This window comes from Schistocerca nitens, chromosome 10 (assembly GCF_023898315.1).
Source record: "Schistocerca nitens isolate TAMUIC-IGC-003100 chromosome 10, iqSchNite1.1, whole genome shotgun sequence".
Classification (NCBI taxonomy): domain Eukaryota; kingdom Metazoa; phylum Arthropoda; class Insecta; order Orthoptera; family Acrididae; genus Schistocerca; species Schistocerca nitens.
Window position 1 is genome coordinate 116,565,888 of NC_064623.1, and position 21,507 is coordinate 116,587,394.

Sequence of the window (21,507 nt, forward strand, 5' to 3'; positions counted from 1 at the left end):
TGCTTTTGGTCCTTGGTGCATCTGCTAATCGAGCTGATGTTGCCACTCATGAATATGCTGCTAGATATTCTGCTCGACATCATGCAAATAAAACTGTGTTTTGTCATCTGGAGATTTGCCTTAGAGAGACAGGTTCCCTCCTTCCACCATCATTTAGTGTTGATTGTCCACGGATTCGCTGTACTACATTTACTGAGTCTATTCTGGAGGTCATACAATAAGAACCCCAGCGAGATACACGTAGAATAGCAAGGCAGCTGTATGTCTCACAACACAGAGTCATTAGTGTGCTGGATGAACATGCACTGCACCGCTATCATTATTCTTTAATGCAACACCTGCATCCTGCAGGTCGCTGTCTGTGGATGCAGTTCTGTGAATGGTTCCAACAACAAAATCTCCACGCTTTGGAATTAATGTGCAACGGTATTGAGACAGAACATTTCCACGGAAATGGCTGGGATGGAGAGGTCCAATTGTATGGCCTCTGTGTGCAGCTGACCTAAATCCCAGGATTATTTCCTTTGGGGACACTTGAAGGATTATGCATAATCTACTGTGCTGACAAATGTGGAAGAAATAATAGCATACGTTCATGCTGCTTTTGTATCTGTGGATGCAGCCACATTGCAAAGAGTCCAGAGTTGTATGACCCAGATGGTTCTACAATGTCTAGATGTTCAGGAAGGTCACTTTGTGCATCTGCTCTTTTGAAAAGGTCATACAGTCACTAACATAGAAATTGTTATTCTCATTGGTTGCTAATGTGTTTCATTTGAGTGGATATCCTGCACATAGTGTGAATGATTAGTAGATCTTGAGTTATTTAACTGTACAATCATCTTTATCATGGCGAAATTGAAATTTCTTTTGTGGTTAGTCTGTTCTATGACAGGTCATTTGTTTCAACTATTTCTGACTTATGTGACCACGTTTTCGTTATTTTCGCCATTACAAAACACTGTACTACGTAAATGTTGGATACATGGGGCTTCAGAAATGGTGTATACTACAGTATTATATGGAAGAATGAAAATGGCAAATAAAAACAAATACGACACGACGCAGAATCGAACGCTCGACCTCCTGCATGGGGGTTGGGTTGCGTTTGGGTTGTGAGACCAGACAGCGAGGTCATCGGTCTCATCGGATTAGGGAAGGACGAGGAAGGAAGTCGGCCGTGCCCTTTGAAAGGAACCATCCCGGCATTTGCCTGGAGCGATTTAGGGAAATCACGGAAAACCTAAATCAGGATGTCCGGATGCGGGATTGAACCGTCGTCCTCCCGAATGCGAGTCCAGTGTCTAACCACTGCGCCACCTCGCTCGGTCGTCCTGCATGCAAACCCAAAACGCTATCCACTGCACCAACCGCACAGTACCACGACTGTATGCTGACGGAGGTAGTTACCGCACACGTGATTATGGTGTTGCCAGACTGCCCATCTTTAATGTCTATTTGCTGCCGGAACTACTCACTGGACGAAATTTTGTGACAGACATTTTTCTGATGTTAGTATGTGAGGAATCGTGCTGCAAAATCTGAGTACACAAATTTTTCTTCACCCTATATAAAAGAAGCTCTAGCCTACTGAATCTGTAATAAGAGTGCTTGTCCTTATTACCTTCCTGAACGACATAAGAAACGTACAGCCTCATCCAGTTGAAGGAAAAAAAATACCTAGTTCTACAACTACATAAATACTCTGCAAGCCACCGTATGGTGCATGGCGAAGGGTGCCCTGTCATTTCCTTTCCAGTTCCACTCGAAAATAGAGCGAGGGAGGAACGACTGTTTATATGCCTTCGTACGAGTCCTAATTCCTCGTATCATATCTCCGTGGTTCTTACGAGCAACGTATGTTGGCGGTAGTAGAATTGTTCGGCAGTCAGCTTCAAATGCCGGTTCTCTAAATTTCCTCAATAGTCTTTCTCGAAAAGAACGCCGCCTTCCCTCCAGGGACTTCCATCTGAGTCCAAAAAGCATCTCTGTAACTGTTTTTCGCTAACAAATCTAGCAGCCCGTCTCTTAATTGCTTCGATGTCTTCCTTCGACCCTACCTGGTATGGATCCCAAACACTCGAGTGGTACTCAAGAATAGGTCACACCTGCGTCCCGTATGTGGTCTCCTTTACAGATGAAACACTCTTTCCTGAAATTCTCCGAATAAACCGAAGTCGACCAGTCGCCTTCCCTACCACAGTTCTCACATGCTCGTTCCACCTCCTACTGCTTTGCAACGTTACGCCCAGATATTTAAACGACGTAACTGTATCAAGCAGGCACTAGTAATATCTGAACATTACAGGTTTGCTCTTCCTACTTACCAAAACTAACTTACATTTTCTTCATTTAGGACCAGCTGCCATTCATCAAACCAACTGGAAATTTTGTCTAAGCCGTGTTATCTCTTCCTACAGTCACGCAACTTCGTCATCTTACCATACTCCAGGGCCGGCCAAACGCTGCACATGTGCGCACGTGTGCGACAGCGACATCTGTTATTAGACATGTGTGCTAAATGAACGGCGGTGGCTCCACTTCCCTGTGGTACAAGCAAGAGCGCAACATATCCAGTCTCGTTTACCCCTGGTGACCGTAACCTTAACAGAGAAGTACTGAGAAACGGCAAGTACTGTGAAAAAGCAAAGGACGGAAGATCTATGTTCTCAGTCGTAGAAAAATGACTGGGATCTGCAATTCTTTTTTGTAGCCGTTGATGAAAACTCACAGTGTTTGCTGTGCCGCCGAATAATAGGCGGCCAGCGTAAGTTTTCAATTGAAAGACATTGCAATACATATCACAAAGACGAGTGTAGTGTACTCAACAGTGAAGAAAGGCAAGCAAAATTAAATGTTCTTAAGAAAATAGATGAGACACATCAACTGGATTTTACTGTACGTCAAAGTAACTGATATTTCTTGAACTCTTAGTTTCTTGTGTTATATTTATGTCTGTTTTACTGTACAATGTACTGTTTTCAATTTTCCAGAATGACAACCACACTAAACCTTCACTGCGAGCAAGTTTTAAAATCGCATTAAGAATTGCACAATCTGGGAAACCCTTTCCCGAAGGGGAGTTTGTGAAAGGGTGTCTGATTGATGCTGCAGAACTTGTGTCCCACGAAAGTTAGCAGGTTTCAAGAAATCAGTCTATCCAAACAAACAGTGACAAGACGTATCAGTGCTATGGCCGGCGATCTGCACAGGCAGCTAATAAATAAGGCTAAATACTTTGTTGCTTTCTCTGTTGCGCTCAATGAAGCAACAGATCTTACAGATACAGCCCAGGTTGTGATATACATACGAGGTGTCGATAACGCACTTTGTGTAACAGAGGAGCGACATCTGTGCGCAGAAACATGCACTACATGAACGCTGATGGCTGCGGCGTGCACGCTGTGACTCGGAAGCTGCACATGTGCAGGAGCACCGCACGCGTGCAGGATTTCTGGCCGGCCCTGCCATACTCTATGGCATCATCAGCGAACAACCACACATTGCTGCCCACTCTGTTCGCCAAATCATTTATGTTTACAGGGAACAACAGCGGTCCTAACACACTTCACTGGGGCACTCCTTACGATACCTTTGATGAACTCTCACTATCTAGTGCAAGATACTAGGTCCTACTGTTTACGAAGTATTCGAGCCACTCACATACCTGTGAACTTATTCCGCGTGCATGTACCTTCGTTAACAGCCTGCAATGGGGCATCGTATCAAATGCTTTCCGGAAATCTAGAAATTTGGAATCTGCCTGTTGCCCTTCATCCATAAATGGCTCTTAGCACTATGGCACTTAACATCTGAGGTCATCAGTCCCCTAGAACTTAGAACTACATAAACCTAACTAACCTAAGGACGTCACACACATCCATGCCCAAGGCAGGATTCGAACCTGCGACCGTAGCAGTCGCGCGGTTCCGGACTGAAGCGCCTAGAACCGCTCGGTCACCGCGGCCGGCTCCTTCATCCATAGTTCGCAGTATATCACGTGAGAAAAGGGCAAGCTGATTTCGCAAGAGCGGTGCTCTCTAAAACCATGCTGACTCGTGGACATAAGCTCCTCAGTCTTTAGAAAGTTTATTAAATTCGACCTGAGAATATGATCAAGGATTCTGCAGCAAAGAGAAGTTAAGGATATTGGTCTGTAATTTTGTGGGTCCGTTCTTTTGATCTTCTTATATTGGAGACACCTGCGCTTGTTCCATTCGCTTGGGGCTCTGTGCTGGGCGAAGAGATTCGTGATAAATGCAAACTAGGTAAGGGGCCATTAATAAAATCGAACCGAGATTCCATTCGGATCTGGTGACTTTTTTGCTGTAAAATATTCCTGTTGTTTCTCTACGCCAGGTATGTTTATTATTATGTCGTCCATATGGGAGTCAGTCCGATGGTCAAATGACGGTATTTTTGTACAGTTCTCCTGTGTGAACGATTTCTTGAAAGAGAAATTTAAAACCTCAGCTTTCATTTTTCTATCTTCAACTACAGCACCAGACTGGTCAACAAGGGACTGAATGGAAGCATTAGGCACGCATAGCGATTTTATATACGACCAGAATTTTCTCGGGTTCTCTGACAGATCTTTTGCTAATGTGATGGTGGTAGTTGTTATATGCTTCGCGCATAGGTCTTTTCACAGATGTACGAATCTATACAAACCTTCGCTTGTTGTCATTTGTACGTTCACTTTTGAATCAAGAGTGCAACAGCCTGTGCTTCCTCAGTATCCTCCAAATTTCGTTATTAAACTATTGTGGCTCTTTTCCATAAACTCAAACTTTGTCCATAATTCCTTTACATCGATCTTACTGGAACTAAGTGATGCCAATCACTGTCTAAGAGAGATGCTAGTAACTGCTTATCTCCTCTACGTATCAGAGAAGCTCTCCTAGCACTTTTGCCTGCAGCTAGCAGTAATTTACATATTCAGATAATTAGAGCTAGTTTTTCAGTGGCCTTACCACAACTGTCATTGTACATGCATTAATAAAACACTTGTCCATACATGAGCCAGTAGGATAACACTCTGTATCATAAGGCCAGAACTGTGTTACACTGGTATGAAGTCATGATAGTGAATGGCGCTATGTCTTGGCCACCAAATGTATCTGATCTGAACCATGCAACATATCTGGAACACTATCACATCCCAGCTCCACACTAAAAAATCGCTATCCCAAAATTCAGAGGAATTGCAGAGTAGTATAGCTGTGGGCATCCTGTGCCACTTTTAGGCAAATGAGCTTGATGCAAATGGGTTGTCAAGGTGAAGGCACCCCCTCCCTCCTCGAGCTGAAGGTCACACAATGGCTGACTATGATGTAACACAAGATGATGGCACGCAAGACGGTAGCCAAGGTGATGGACTGTGGCAGACAAGATGGTAGACTGTGGCAGACCGATGGCACACTGACAGTAAACCATGGCAAACTGTGGTGGTGGTGGTGGTGGTGTGTGTGTGTGTGTGTGTGTGTGTGTGGTCTGCGGTATTTCAACATGGCATACACACGGGTAGAGCAGTGGCTTTCCAACCTCAGTTACTCATTTTTTGACTGCCAAAGAGGCAGTTTTCTTTAAAACAGCGTATAAAGCACTGAACCATTCTCTCGAAATTCTGAAACACGTTTTGAAACTGAAGAATTGCTCAATCTGCTGCCGTGATGAACAACTTTGCACATGTACTTTCTATGAGTCAGTAGAATGAGGATGGGCAATAGTGTATGCTGTATCATGCAGATCATACGAATCACTTCATGATAGAGACCTAATCCCAGACATAAATTTGCACAATATGCTGACAAAAAGCGGAAAATTAGAAAAACGATAACATTAAGAGCCACAAGAACTTGTTTGGGAGCGTTGTGTTCTATCCCTAGCAATGTACCATTGGTTGAGCATATCTATTCCAACCCATCACATTGAATGTATCTCTGCACCAAATTTCTCATTAAGAGACATTAATACACATCCACCAATCTGAAATGGATCGCCTCAAACGTAACCATACAGTGCCTAGATGGACGCTTTTGAAACACTGCAGATACACAGGACCATAAGAGCACATGGACTAAATAGTTTTAGCGACCCAGTCCAGTCGAAAATGTCGAAGATAAACGTAATGACTGGCATCATCTTTCATCCTGAGGCCTCCATTTGACAACAAAACTTTGGTGCAATTTTAAGACAGTATACGAAAGCAATACATATCCATACTGATGGTTCCAAATTTGGTGACTGTATCAGAAGCATGTACTGCATACAATGCCTGCATAAGTCTGGGCTGCTGGAATTACCAGCAGAAACAAGTATCATGACGACAAAACTCGTTGGAATACTAAGGCACTAAATTTTGCGCGCAGATGACAGCTTCTCTATATTTCCTATTCAGTTACTCTTTTCCTTCTCTAATAGTACTTAAAAATTTTGACAACTGTTTGACTGAAAACCCCATTGTATGCTCGATTACTGAAGTGCTGACATCGATGCATGAAGAAAGTCATTCCGTTGATTTTGCTTGAGTCAAATCACACGGTGGGATCACTGGCAACGAGATTGTCGACCGCTTAGCCAAAGAAGCTGCTGTGAGAGGTCAACTACTAGAACTGCAGTCCCAGGTAAGGTTTTATAATATGTTCTAGACAGATGCATGGCAGAAGACTGGGAATGGAATCAGGAGGAAACAACGAGACACAAAGGCAGGAAGTACCTAATAATTCATCTAGATAACCCATTTTACAAAATCATATTCAAATTTAGTGCATTGACACCTCGGTTGTCTAACAGCCAGACATAGATTTAACCACAAATGTTTCCTCATACATCTTCACAGACTGCACATTGCTGGGACACTTTTCTTCAGGAGAAGGAGAGGACGCAGATACAGGCTACATGGAGGTCCTAGAGTCCTTTTACAAGATCGTGTGAAACTTTGCCATCAGTTGCCAACTGGTGTCACGACTTCGTTAGCAACAGAAGATCAGGCTATCTACAGATTCACTGTTACTGCAGGTATCTGTATCCTCATTTCTGTTTCTGTAATATATGAGTTTACATCTGTTATATGGCATTGGTCTATCTGTAACTATATTCAGGGGCTGGACAATAATATGGGAATACTAAAAACACAAAACATTACCATGTCTAACACATTGTAGGAAAACAATTGACATACAGAACAGCTTCCAGTTGTCTATCAGTGGATTAATGCAGATCCTGTATGGTTTTCAGAGGAATCTTATATCTTCCTTCCACAAAGATTGTGGCAAGATCTCTTAACGATGTCCAAATGACATATGTGGCCAGGTGTCTCCTTTCGATACGTTCGGCTACCTGGTGCAAGTATTTTGATTTGACGCCACTTCGACAACCTGCATGTCGATGACGCTGAAGTGATGATGAGGAAAACATGCACATCCAGTCCCCAATCGAAGAAAATCTTCGACGCAAATGGGAATCGAAGCCAGGGCCTGTCGCACTGACCACTCAGCTACGGAGGCGGACAAATTAACGATGAGGTGGACAGAGCGATCACGCACACTCCCCTGAAAAGTACACAATAAAGGCCCAATAATACTGAGATATGTTGATTGTTGTGGCCAATGGGAGATGCGACAATTCATCCCCACGCTCACAAGAGTAGTACTGGACAATATGAGATGTGTGTACATGGCTCTGTCGTCTCGTAACACAGCATCACGATTGGGGAACAAACACTGCACCATGGGAAGGACCTGATTAGCCAAAATGGTACATAACCCTTGGCACTAATACCATCTTGCAGAGTAACCATTGGAATAGAGTGACATAGCTGCCCAAATAATCAACATAATCCGGCGTTCTTCACTCTTTCGTAAACTCGGCGACAATTTGAAAACAGTGAGAAGCCAGACTCATCTGAGCAAATGACAATCTTTCATATCTGCACAGTTTAGGTCTTATGCCTTCAGAAGCAATTTTTGCTGTAATAGCCATTTGCATCACTGATGGGTGGTTTTCGAATGCCAGCTCGCCTTACAATTCCCTGCTTACGAAGCTCCCTTTATGTTGTTTTGATGCTGACAGGTTTCGCGAGTGTGGAATTCAGTTCTATAATTTTGCATCTGTCGTCGCCTTATTTTTCATGGTAATCCTCTTCAACGAACTCTGTCATCATCACTCAATTATTTCGTCTGCGTTGTGACTTAGCAGGTGATGTTATCCCCCAGTCCCTCAGGCAGGAAAACCTTCAACATGGTGTCCCTTGAAACACCAAACACTTCGTCTACCTTAAGGAATAACCCACAATAGAAGGACTAACAATTTGCACACGTTCGCATTCACTTTGTTCTGACGAATTGCTCTAATAACTTAGCAGAACACTGTGTTCTGATCACGATCGACACGTGCAACGTATTGAGGCCATTGAACAGTTACCTTTCCTGGTCAAATACAGCAGCGCAACCTGAAGCCTTGGCCAGCATCTGCTTTGATGTTCAACCATGCATCTGTCGTGCTGTTTCCACATTTTTATTCAGCTCTTGTATGTTTTATCGGTACTTGTATATTTTATATAACCATGACCTAGCTGTATAGCGTAACATAAAGGCCAATAAATTCAATCATTAATAATATTGCTCAAATATGTAGCGCTCATAGGAAATGAAACTAACGGGAGATATTGAACATACAAAAAGGACAGCACAAATGATCACAGGTAAATAAACCCATTGAAGAGGATCGTGACACATAGGAGAGTAGCAGAAATGATGAAAAAACGGAACTTGTAGACTGCTGAAAATAGACATAATCAATCCTGCGGAAGCTACATGTACCATAGCTCCTACATAGTGCTCCCATGACTATTGCGAGTATAAGATTAATCACAACACACACAGAGAGGTTTATGCAATCATTCTAGCTGCACTCCATAGACGAATGGATTGGGAAGAAGCCCTAGTAAATGGTAGAATGGGATGTACCATTCGCCATACATTTCACAGTGGTTTTCAGGGTATGGAGGTAGACGTTTAACAGACAGAGTCTGCATATGGGCAGTTACGATGACCTGCAATGAGGCTCAAAAAATCACTATGTTAGATTTGAGAGGAAATCTCCATGTGGTCACGCTAATTACTGCACATAGTGTGAACATACTGCACATAGTGACAAATCGGAAGTGGGGTAGGTTTATGGGCGGTAAAATAAAGTGTGGTTTAAACTGGAGCAAACAGCAAACACAAGTGAACAGGCAAATTTGAAACTCTTAGCACAGGACAGGAGCATTCAGATCAACTATGGCTCAAGTTTAAAACAATAGCTAAATAGGCACTCCATAGATAAGAAACCAGTAGAACAATTCATGATTGGAGGGGACCTAAATGGTATACAGCCATTGCAAATAAGCTTCTAATGACACACAGACTTATGGGTAATATGTGTCAAATAAATCATAGGGCTGGAGATAGAAATATACTGAATGGAACCAACTTGGCTGTCAAGAGATCAATGTGTGAAGCCTTCAATGATTAACACACCACAATATTGTCAAATGATATTCAACAAATGCAAAAAAAATAAAAAATCTGGAAATATGCAAAGGCTATGAGTGCCACCAAAGTAACTGTTCAGTCACTTGCGAATGACATACGAAGTAAAACTGAGGATAGCAAAGGAAAAGGGGAAACGGTTAATTTAGTTTGCAAAAGTATTTTTAAATTTGAAGAATCACCCCAATTTCGTCACATCACTGGAAATTAGTATTAATTTCAGTGGCTTTATGAAACATCTGAAATAGTTAAAACCGAACAAAGCTCGAGGACTCGATGGAATCCCTATAAGTTGCTATAGTGAATTAGCAGCTGAGTCAGCTCCTCTGTTAACTGTAATCTGTCGTAGATCCGTCCAACAAAAAGTAGCTGGAAGAAAGCACGGATCAGACCTGCCCACAAGCAGGGTAGAATGAGGTATCCCGAACAGAATAGCCTCCTCTGTGTCAACCAGCATGGATCCAGAAAACATTGAACATGTGGTACCCAACTCCCACTCTTCAAACATAACATACTCAAAGCTTTGAATCGAGACAGTCAGGTAGTTGCAGTATTTTCCCATTTCCGAAAAGCATTTGATTCAGTGCCACACCTACGCTTATTATTCAAAGCACAATCGCAATCAGTACCAAGCGAAATTTGTGACTAGATTGAGGATTATTTGGTAGAGAGATCGCAGCAAGTTATCTTGGATGGACAGTCAACATATGTTGGAGTGAATTCGGGCCTACCCAAGGCAAGTCTGTAGGGACCCTCGGTGTTCATGCTGGGCATTAATGATCTTGCGGACAATATTAATAGTGCCCTTCGAGTGTATCGCAAGTGACGCAATTATTTGTAATGAAGCATTGCCTGAAAGAAGTTGCTACAATATTCTAGCACTGCGAATTTTCTTTGTGCAGCAGCATCACCTGCGAAAAGTCTCACAGGAATCCCGATCTTGTCTACTAGTTCATTCCTAGTTGGGAAAAACGATAGTCATGTAACTCTCCCTTCGGGAATGCACGAAGTTACTTTCACGTCTGAAGATTTCTTTCCAACGAGAATGACATGCTGTGTAGCGTTCACTAGGAACTGATCAGTCCACTCACACAGCTGGACTGATATTCCTTCCATTCCTTAAATAGTTTGCTCGTTAAGCTACAGTGCGCAACTGTATGGAATGCCTTCCGGAAGTCAAGAAACACAGCAACTACATTGCCACATGTATCATTCGTGGATAAACAGAGTGAGCCGAGTTTCACACGATCTACGTTTCCGGAACCCATATCGAATTCTACATAGGAGATTTTCTCTCTCTACAAATGTCATAATACGCGAGTATAAAACATGTTTCAAGACTATACAGTCGCCCGACATCAAAGATACATGTCTGCAGCTTTGTCCATCGGTTCGACGACACTTCCGGCAAACGGATATGACCTGAATTTTTTTTTGCAGTCTCTAGAACACTTCGTTCCTCTAGAGGCTACTGTACAATGCCGCTAGGAGATACGGAAGGTCTGTCGCATATTCTAGAATAGAATGGGTTTCCTTCAGGTCCATTTGAGCGATTTTAGTTGCTCTTCTACAGTATGGTCACTTATTCCGACATCTATGATTTTCTCATTCGTGAGACAAGTTAAAGGAAGAACTACAATGCAATCTTCCTCTACGAAACAGTTTTGGAAAAAAGACGCTTTGTACAGAGTGGCATACATAAAACTGGCCCCTGCGCTGAAAGGAATGTGAATGAAGAAAATAAACGTACGTCATCACTTTCTTACATTTCTACTGTATGGTTTCATTATTATCTATGTAATTAACAGTTTAAGTAAAAGTTTTACTTTTATTAGTTTAATAAGCATATTTTAGAAAGGAATTGAAAGTCTGTGTTCAAAATGTTCTCCGCCAACATCCAAGCAAAGTTGTGCACGTCGAAGCATGTTAAGGAAAACACTTTTCAGTACTCTTTGAGGAATGTTCCACGTTTCTTCACATATGTTGTTTTTTAATATGTCAAGTGTTCTGGGATTGTTGCGGTAGACTCTAGCTTTTAGAAATCCCCAGAGGTAAAAGTGATACGGTGACAAGTCGGGAGAGCGAGCTAAGGACAAATCCGACGTATGAGAAGTTGCCCCATCTTGCTGGAAATGTGCACAACATTTTTCATTTGGTGTTAACAGAGCCGAAAATTCATTGTAGAGTTGCAAGCAAAAATGTGTGTTGACAGTTTTGTTGAAGAACAATTGCCCGATAATTCTGTTACCAGATACAGCACGTCATACACCAATTTTTAAATCGTGTAACGGCTTTTGCAGTATGCCATGGGGATTCTCTCTAGCCCAGTGTCTTGTGTTTTGTGAATTAACGAAACCCGACGGATGAAACGAAGCTTCAGCTGAAAAAAGGAGGAACGGATCAAGATATCCCCCAGCGACATTTTCCAGCAACCAGTTACAGTAATGTGTACTCTTACCCTTGCCCACTTCTTTTATTTGCTGAACAACACTCACACGGTAAGGTTTCATTTTTAAGTCATAAAAGATGCGTTTACATGACCTGCGTGATATTCCACATTGCTGTCATAATCGTCGTGTTGACTTGTAGGGACTTCTTTCAATGTGTGCTTTCACGTTTGCCACAACTTCAGGTGAACACAGTCGGTGCCTTATTTCTCCTTGAATTAACAACACTGCCTGTTGAACGCCACTTTCTCACTAGATCCTGAATCGTTGATTTTGCAGGAATATTACTTTCAGGAAACCTTTCATGAAAAGTGTTACGAACAACTTGAATGGATTCAGGCCGCACATATTCTTCAACAATGAACACATGTTATTCAATAGAGTAAGGCATGACAATGAAGTACATGGTTTATAACGACTACTTTCCGTATGAACTACTCACACGCTACTGCTGGTGGAAGGTGGCAAAGAAACCGACACGCTAGTAACGCTACTCACGCACGTTCGCATTCCAATTCGGGCTGGTTTTATGTGCGCCACCCTTTACTTCGGCCTTTTCTGGGTCGTGCTGTCTTTCAATACATTAAGGCCATCGAGTGTCTGGACACGTGGTTTGAATCTGCATACTGACCAAAGCTTCAGTACAATAATCTGCAATTTCTTCTTGAGAAGACTGACGGCAATGTATGGCTGGTGCTGGATGTGTACCCAGTAAACCCAGTCACACTGCTACACAGCGACAGGCCACAAAAACGAGAGGAATTACTACAAAAATTTGGTGGGGCGAAAAGATTCAACAGCTGAGCAACAAAGCACACAGCGATCCTCCTCTCCCCATTCCATTACATTACAAATCCCTTGCAAAGAATTGTAAAACCGGATTTGATATTTCAACCTCATATACTGGAAGTGGTTCATCAGTTACAATCAAGAGTAAACGGAGTAAGTACAATTACATTAATGGACAGAAAATACCAGAATGACGGATTTCTGACAAATCTTGTAATGTCTGACGAGGCAAATTTTTATCTCAGTGGGTTTATCAATAACCAATATTTCTGATATTACAAGGATACAAACCCGAAGCTCATTTATGAAAAGGCCCGATGTAGCCAAGAGGTTGTCTGGTGTAACTATGTAATTGTTGGGCCATTTTACTTTAAGAGTGGCCAGCAAGTGGTTGTCAAATCAGAGCAGTATGCGACCATAATTAACAATTTCTTCGTTCCACACCTGTGGGAACATAGCATCTAAACACGATATGGTTTCACCAAGAAGGGGCTACAGTCCAAGTGCCCTGAATTCAATGAGTACACTGCGGCACCACTTTCCAAATCAGTTATGATCAAGATAAGTGATCTGATCCTCCATCCGTTAATTTCTTTCTGTAAAGTCATCTCCAGTACATGTTTTCTCATGGCAGCTCCACAACACTGATGAGCTTAAAGCTGTTATATGGGAAGACAGAGAGGTTTTCCCTCAAGAAATGACTGAAAACGTAGTGATGAGCTTCCCCCAGACATCTTCCAGCAGCGCAACCTCAGTGATGGAAGCCATTTGTGTGAACTGCTATTTAAGAAATAACCCTCAGTTTCACTTTCCAAATGGTTCAAATGGCTCTGAGCACTATGGAACTTAACATCTGAGGTCATCAGTCCCCTAGAACTCAGAGCTACCTAAACCTAACTAACCTAAAGACATCACACACATCCATGCCCGAGGCAGGATTCGAACCTGCGACCGTAGCGGTCGCGCGGTTCCAGACTGAAGCGCCTAGAACCGTTCGGCCACACGGGCCGGCAGTTTCACTTTTCAGTAGGGGCAATGTGTGTAGAGCAGTTATCTATATCTTACAGGGGAGTGAATATCCGTTAGACCTCAGAATAACCAAATGAAAATATACTGCTTTCACATGCTACCATATATTTTAGACACATAATTTTGGTCACAGCATGAGCGCAGTATCATTTGTACAGATGTTTAGATCAAGCTGAAAACCTAAAACGACACTTGGTAACACCTTACTGAAGGCATGGATTCTGTGATGATTTTTAATGGAATTTCTGACATTATTTGAGATTCCTTGTTTATTGGATTATGGGTGCAAGACAAGTAACAATTAGTGCACAAGAAATTAAGCTGCATTACATATTTTGGCTGCTGATAACGTATTTCAAACTTGAATCAGCACTAACCATGAGTAATACTAAACAGTAACTGATGACTATGTTAAAGAGACCAATCCTACTGGAGCAAGAGAAATCTGAATTACACTAGATGTGAGATTTCACTAGCACTTTTCAAGCTGTATCTGCTCTTCAGCTACTTATGGCACAATCGGATCAATACCACTATTCAACACTGTGCATTTATAGGTGTATTTTCAGATATTTTTACGTGTACTGTTACCAAATGTGAATGTTTCTCCAATATGTGGCTTGCGAATCTCTGTAGAAAAACAACACAAGTACATTAATGTTCCCTTGCATGAAGAATTAGGTGTAGTCTCAGGTTGCTGTAGTAGAAGAATTTCTGTTGATAAATGTTGCAAATGTATGCCTTTTCACAAGTGTGCAGTCATGACTGTTTCTTCAACTTTTTTATGCTTCCAAACCACTTATTACGCACTTGACAGTCTCATGGGCGATTCCAGTGTGCATTTGCGAGTCCTGCTTCAGTGCCTAACTTTGACCCAATGTCTTGTTGCAAACGCCACAGCTGTAGGTGGATTTGCCAGTGTGCAACTGCAAATACTCCTTTATATTAGCTTTGTGTATGAATGTCTTGCTGCAAAACCTCACAGCTGTGTGGGCGTTCGCCAGTGTGTGTGTGCCAATGTTGTTTCAGGTGAGAACTTTGCACGAATCTCTTGTTGCAAAGGCCACAGCTGTACCGGCGTTCCCCAGAGTGCACCAACAAATGCTTATTCAGATTGGTTTGGGCAATGAATGTCTTTTTGCAAAATCCACAGATGTACGGGCGCTCGCCAGTGTGAAGTCGTGAATGCTGCTTCAAGTGACAACTTTGTGTGAATGTATTGTTGCAAACGCCACAGCTGTAAGGGCGTTCACCACTGTGCACTCGGAAGTGCCTCTTCAAATCGCTACTCTTTGTGAACATCTTGTGACACACGCTGCATGAATGCTGAAGCTCACATTGGTTCAAGTGTGTATGCTCCTTCAGTTCCTGCAACTGTGCAAACGTTGTTTTGCAGATGCCACATCTGTGCCCCAAATGTCTTGTATCAATTTTATTCCCATAGAATGCTTCCTGCCTGGTGGTACACTGTATCATGTTGCATGTCTCTGAAGCCATTGGAACGCAGTTAAACAAACCTCTGAAATCACCGTTAGTCTTGTCGTCTTCCACACCAACAGCAATAGTACTGCAGAAAGTGGAGAAAACTGTGTCAGAAACTATTTTCGTAACAGTGCAAGTATGAGAATGAAAAATTATATTAACAAAAGCTAGGTTGACAAATGTCTCTAAAGTTCCAGCAAACTAGATTATAAAGTAAGAGCACACTGCTTTGAATTAACATAATTTTTTGCTTGTCTTCAATTAGTAGCAAAGAGAGTTGAGTTAATTTGAGATATTTGTTTAGAACCCAAAAACTTGTCAGAGAGTCTTCCATAACAGTTAAATGTAGACAAATTCGATGACAGCAGATTGTTGCAAAGTGAGACATCACGATAACATGAACAACAATAATTCCTTCAGCAGATGTAAGAAATTGACTGAGAGGGACTATAGAACTCTAATCCATACTGCAGTAACTTCTACATCATTACATACACTCTGCAAGCCACCGATGATGGGTGACGGAAATTCAGATATTCCTTTTGTCTCACATCAGTGATACGATGTGATAGTTTTAAAATATTTTCATAGCTATCTTACCACCCAGGAGTCATTGGTCACCACAACGAATGAGCGAATTTCCTCGTGGAACACTGGTGAATAAAAATGTTCACAGAGTGATGGGCCACGGAAGAGATATTGCACCGAAGAGAATCCTATGTAAAACTTGCAGATCTTTGGAAGGAAGCTATTTAAATGAAAGTGGGAGGTCGGAAAACTTTCAAAAGTAGGCTTTGGTAAAAAGTTTGCACAATTATTCGTCTTGATAAGAATGGAAAGCTAAATTAGCGTTCAAATCAACAAACGTAGTTTAAAGAAGAATCTAGCCTTTGTGAGTAACATACTCCCTAAGTACTACATTCAAAATATTAAGGTGTTAATATACTTATATATTCATTATCGTTCACTAATTGAACAAATCTCATAAACTAATCACCACCAAATAATTAGTACTATACTCGGAGGGAACTGGACTTCGTATCCAGAGAGCTCTTGGCACTTCATTTGAAGATATCGTCAAGACTGTCCGCAGATTCTTGGACGTGGGTTCACAGCGCTACTTGGGCGTTCTCAGACTGGAAACGACAAGACGCAGCACGTCAAATTGATAAGTTTCATCAATTCAGAGACCGTTTACCAGAAGAAGAGAACAACGAAGTTCGTAGACGATCTGTATACAATCTAGCGGACAAACCTTTGCCTGATGCGGCGGTATCGATCTTGGAGAAGGGACTGAACTTCGCACCCACTCCGAGGACACCACTTGTTGTGGACATCATTAGCTCCGTCGAACAAGGCTTCCCAGGGAATCTGCCGAGAAGATCCGGCGGGAGACTTGCCGTGCTCTGACACGGGCTCAAGTGCCTAAGAACAATGTAACAGCTGCAGAGAGGTCAGTGGTTCGATCCCTACGAGAAGATCCTGATATTGTGATTTTACCGATGGATAAGGGAAATGCGACTGTTATCCTCTCCACGTCAATGTATCTGAGCAAGATGCACCAGCTTTTGGACGACTCTGCATATCGCATACTAAAAAAGGGCCCCACAGCCAAAATTCAGCGTAAAACTTTGGAGCTCCTCAAGAACAGCACGATCTCCGATGTGGTTGCTAAGAAACTACGTACACAGGCGCCCGTACCTCCCAGGCTATATGGATTGCCCAAAATTCACAAGGATAATGTGTCACTGCGGCCTATTGTGAGTAATATTGGGGCACCAACGTATAATCTCGTGGAACATCTGGCAGCGCAACTGAGCCCTTTAGTAGGAAAGTGTGAGCATCATATCCGTAACACAAGACTTTATTCGTCGGCTCAAGAACTTACGACTCGCACCATCAGATATACTCGTAAGTTTTGACGTAGTGTCACTTTTTACTCGAGTACCACTGCAGGAACCGTTGTTGCTCATTAGCGAGAAGCTGGATGGGGAACTTTTAGACTTATTCCAACATGTGCTCAACTCGACGTACTTCTTATTCACTGGACAATATTCTGTACTTGTTATTCACTGGACAATATTCTGAACAGACTGACGGCGTCGCAATGGGTAGTCCATTGTCACCTATTGTGGCTAATCTTTCTATGGAAGACTTCGAAGAGAGTGCACTCCAGTCGTCGGATTTGAAACCTACGTGTTTTTGGCGATATGTGGACGACACCTTTGTTATCTGGTCTCACGGCACTGCATCGCTGAATGTATTTGTTGAGCATCTTAACTCGCTTCATCCCAACATCAAGTTCACTATGGAGATGGAGAAAAACTGCGAACTTCCATTCTTGGACGTGTTGGTACGGAGAAAAGAAGATGGTACACTAGGTCACGCAATGCACCGTAAACCAACACACACGGACTTATACTTACAGGCCACCAGCTGTCACCATCCTTCGCAACGAAGTGGCATACTTAGGACGCTGGTTCACAGAGCACGAGCCCCATCAGACCATATCCGTATGAACTACTCACACGCTACTGCTGGTGGAAGGTGGCAAAGAAACTGACACGCTAGTAACGCTACTCACGCACGTTCGCATTCCAGTTCGGGCTGGTTTTATGTGCGCCACCCTTTACTTCGGCCTTTTCTGGGTCGTGCTGTCTTTCAATACATTAAGGTCATCGAGTGTCTGGACACGTGGTTTGAATCTGTATACTGACCAAAGCTTCATTACAATAATATGCACTGGAAGTGGCTCATCAGTTACAATCAGGAGGTAAACGGAGTAAGTACAATTACATTAATGGAGAGAAAGGACCAGAATGACGGATTTCTGACAAATCTTGTAATGTCTGACAAGGCAAATTTTTATCTCAGTGGGTTTATCAATAACCAATATTTCTGATATTACTAGGATACAAACCCGAAGCTGATTTATGAAAAGGCCCGATGTAGGCAAGAGGTTGTCAGGTGTGCCTATGTAATTGTTGGGCCATTTTGCTTTAAGAGCTTATCCAATGAGCTACTCCATCTGCGTACCACTTTCCAACAAAATGGATATTCCGAACGGGAGATTCGCCATGCCTTACACCCGAAGCGGGTTACCCAACGTGAGGAACTGGAAGAAGGCGAAGAACAAAGGGGAATGGTCATCTTGCCATACATCGGCGGTGTCTCTTCAAAAATAGGAAGATTATTGAAGAGGCATAAAGTTAAATGTGTCTTTCGTCCGCCGGCAAAACTCAGAGCTCTCTTGGGCTCATCTAAGTACAGCCTTGGCCTAAGAAGACCCGGTGTTTACGAGATTCCTTGTAGCTGCGGCATGTCGTACATCGGACAAACTTGTCGCACTGTAGAAGAGAGATGTACTGAACACCGACGCTACACTCGTCTGGAGCAACCAGAGAAGTCTGCAGTGGCCGAGCATTGTCTCAGTACAGGCCATTCTATGAATTATCAACACACCAAAATTCTCGCGTCGACGAGTTCGTACTGGGACAGTTTTATTAAGGAAGCAGTGGAAATACGTAGCTCGTCGAATCTTGTAAACAGAGACACGGGCTTTCAGCTCAGTACAGTTTGGGATCCAGCAGTGACCATATTGAAGTCGCATCGAGCAGAGAGGAGTACTTTTGGTCATACGACGGATGACGATTCGCCAGCAACATAAATATTTTGTTGACAACGGGAGGATAGTCACGCGCCTATGCGGACGCTCATTTTTTTTGTTCTTCATCTTGCAGGTGGCGTTGCTGTCCTTCCAGCTATAGGTTGATATCGGCGCTATTGGCCATCGAATTTTGGTGCCTCCACGCATGCGCACTTCCTGCCTAAGACTGGCTTAAATAGGGGGCCCTAGTCTTGCCTTAGCAGTGTGTTCGTCGCACCTGAAGATGTCGGCCAGTTGCGCTGATGAAATATTGTAGAGTTTTCACTATGACATCCGACGTCTCGCCCGAGAACCATATATACAATTAGTACTATACAATTTATAATGTAAGAATGATCTCACACAATCTTAACGTTTTGAGTCAAACACTATTTTGCAATTCACATGACCTAATCTGTGCAACCAATATGTCAGATTCATGTGTACAGGATAGGGTGTTTGAATTTTTCATCTGTGCTGGTAATGGTCCAGTAACTTCCTGTTTTATTTATTCCACGGTATTCCAAACAAACGTCAGGCTTGTAATAATTGCTTTAGCTGAGGCAACTCCTGTTCAACATAAAACACTCAAATTGTGCACGACCAGACGTTTCTTGTGGTACCCGCATTAAATGGTATACATCAACTACTTCCCACATTGACCAAGTGTGGACCCACGACTTACGAGAAAAAGTTATTCCTTCTTTTGGCTGAAAAGCATTATTTTTATACATTAAAAATCGGCTAACATATGAATGGTTGCACCAGAATTTTCGTCTACTGGGTCTTGACGCTGTAGTTATATATCTTATTCCTTATTTATTACATATTTGTTGATCTAGTGTAGATCTCAGTTATTCAAAATCGCTCTACTTTTAACAATAATTCGGATCTTTGTTTTTTATTGTAGATTTGCAACACAACAGCACAAAGCCACTCTGTTAGAAAAACTGGAACTGGAAATATACCTAAAAATTGGGTACCAAAATAAATATCTTCTCCAAGTAACTTAAAAGTGGTTTGTATAGTAGATATGTAGATGTACGAGAGTTATCCAGTAATTAAGTTTCCATATTATATTTGTCTGCAAAATAAATTTTGCCCATGACTTGTGAGGCCTGGTGAGTTCGACTGATATGTGTTGACAATACTCACACCGACTTATGATGCAGACAGCAGTATACTGCAAGCATGCTGCCAGTTGGCGTGGATACAAGTGTATCCGCATGGATAATCTGCGCTGTCATTCGTTATTACACAGGAAAACAAATATATGCTGTCGATATCCACCAAGGGTCAACCTGTGACTATGAGGAAGGCTGTATGAGCATTGTAATGGGTATGAGACATGAATCTATCATTTCACCTCTGACACAAAACATGAGAGAATCGTGTGGAGGAACCAGACGAAAGTGCCGAAAAAGGCAAAGGCAACACATTCGACGGGGAAAGTTATGGCAAACATCTTTTGGGACTGCTAAGGGGTGTTGCACATTCTCCAACTGGCTTGCAACACCACAATGGATGCAGAGATGTACTGTACTGTCTTGATTAATCTGTGAACTGCCAAGAAAAGAAAACGTTCTGGAATGTTGCATCGCGAAGTTCCCTTTCTTGTAATGTTTTTTTATAAAATAGTGAAACTTACTTGTCAGACGCCCCTCACAGAAATGATTTTCTCTTACAGCCAAGGATAGTCTCAAAGTGTTGAGTCTGACTACTGCAGCAACAAGACTTGTCTTGTTGAGAGATGTGAATGCGTGTGCCCAATACTTCATTGTTTATTAAATATTAATGTAGCTCTTCCTCTCTCCACTCTGAACATGAGATACAACAAGACCTAGTGAAAGCGTCATATTCAACATTTGCAGACTGGTTGAAATCTGCCAAAAAACAGCAGCTTCATGACGAAACAAGAAATAAAATCAAAACTATAGATAAATAAAGATGTTCACACAACTCTGTTACTTACATCACAGTAAAAACTGTAAAGCAAACAGTGTGACAAATTAAACGCATCTGTGTTTAGGATGAAACAAGTCATGATGTCCCTAATAATACCTTCTACTGCGTTTACCAAAATGCCTTGATCCATTGGTTTCATGTCATGTCAGCGTGTGGTTTCACAAGAACAGTGTTTTGGAATCCATATTGGTTGTCATGGGGAAACAATTTTGATCTAGACCGCTCACTGCGTTTGGGATCATATTGTGATCTACGATTTTACAACAGATAGGTGGAAGAAGAAAAGATATTGGACAGCAGTTTCGTGAATCACTTCTGCTATCCTTCTTGTACACAGGAAAGACATGTGCTTTCTTACAGCATAGCTTCTTGTTCGAGGAATCTATGTACAAAATATGAAAACAGTTTTCCAGCAATGGGAAAGGGCCATAAGAATAATAAACGAAAATAGTAGTAGAGCTCAATGTAATGATCTGTTCAAAGCATGGAGATCTCAACTATACCTTGTGAGTACTTTCTATAATGACTGCACAGATAGTTTTGTCCATGAGCATGGAACAAGAGTTATACTGAACTTACATTTACCAAGAAACAGTAAACATACAACAGCATT

The 21,507-nt window shown here is 42.2% G+C and overlaps 1 protein-coding gene across 6 annotated transcripts in view; it reads right to left on the bottom strand.

Moving 5' to 3' along the window:
- Positions 1-21,507, bottom strand: part of LOC126210369 (zinc finger protein 583-like) — a 230,306-nt gene that overhangs the window by 20,692 nt on the left and 188,107 nt on the right. The window contains exon 7 of one of the 6 annotated variants that reach the window (XM_049939598.1): positions 14,075-15,368. The exons of the other annotated variants lie outside the window; for them this stretch is intronic. Coding sequence (XP_049795555.1) covers positions 14,747-15,368 — 622 coding nt within the window. The 3' untranslated portion in view covers positions 14,075-14,746. Of the gene's footprint in view, positions 1-14,074; positions 15,369-21,507 lie in introns of those variants that run through there. 6 annotated transcript variants of the gene reach the window in all.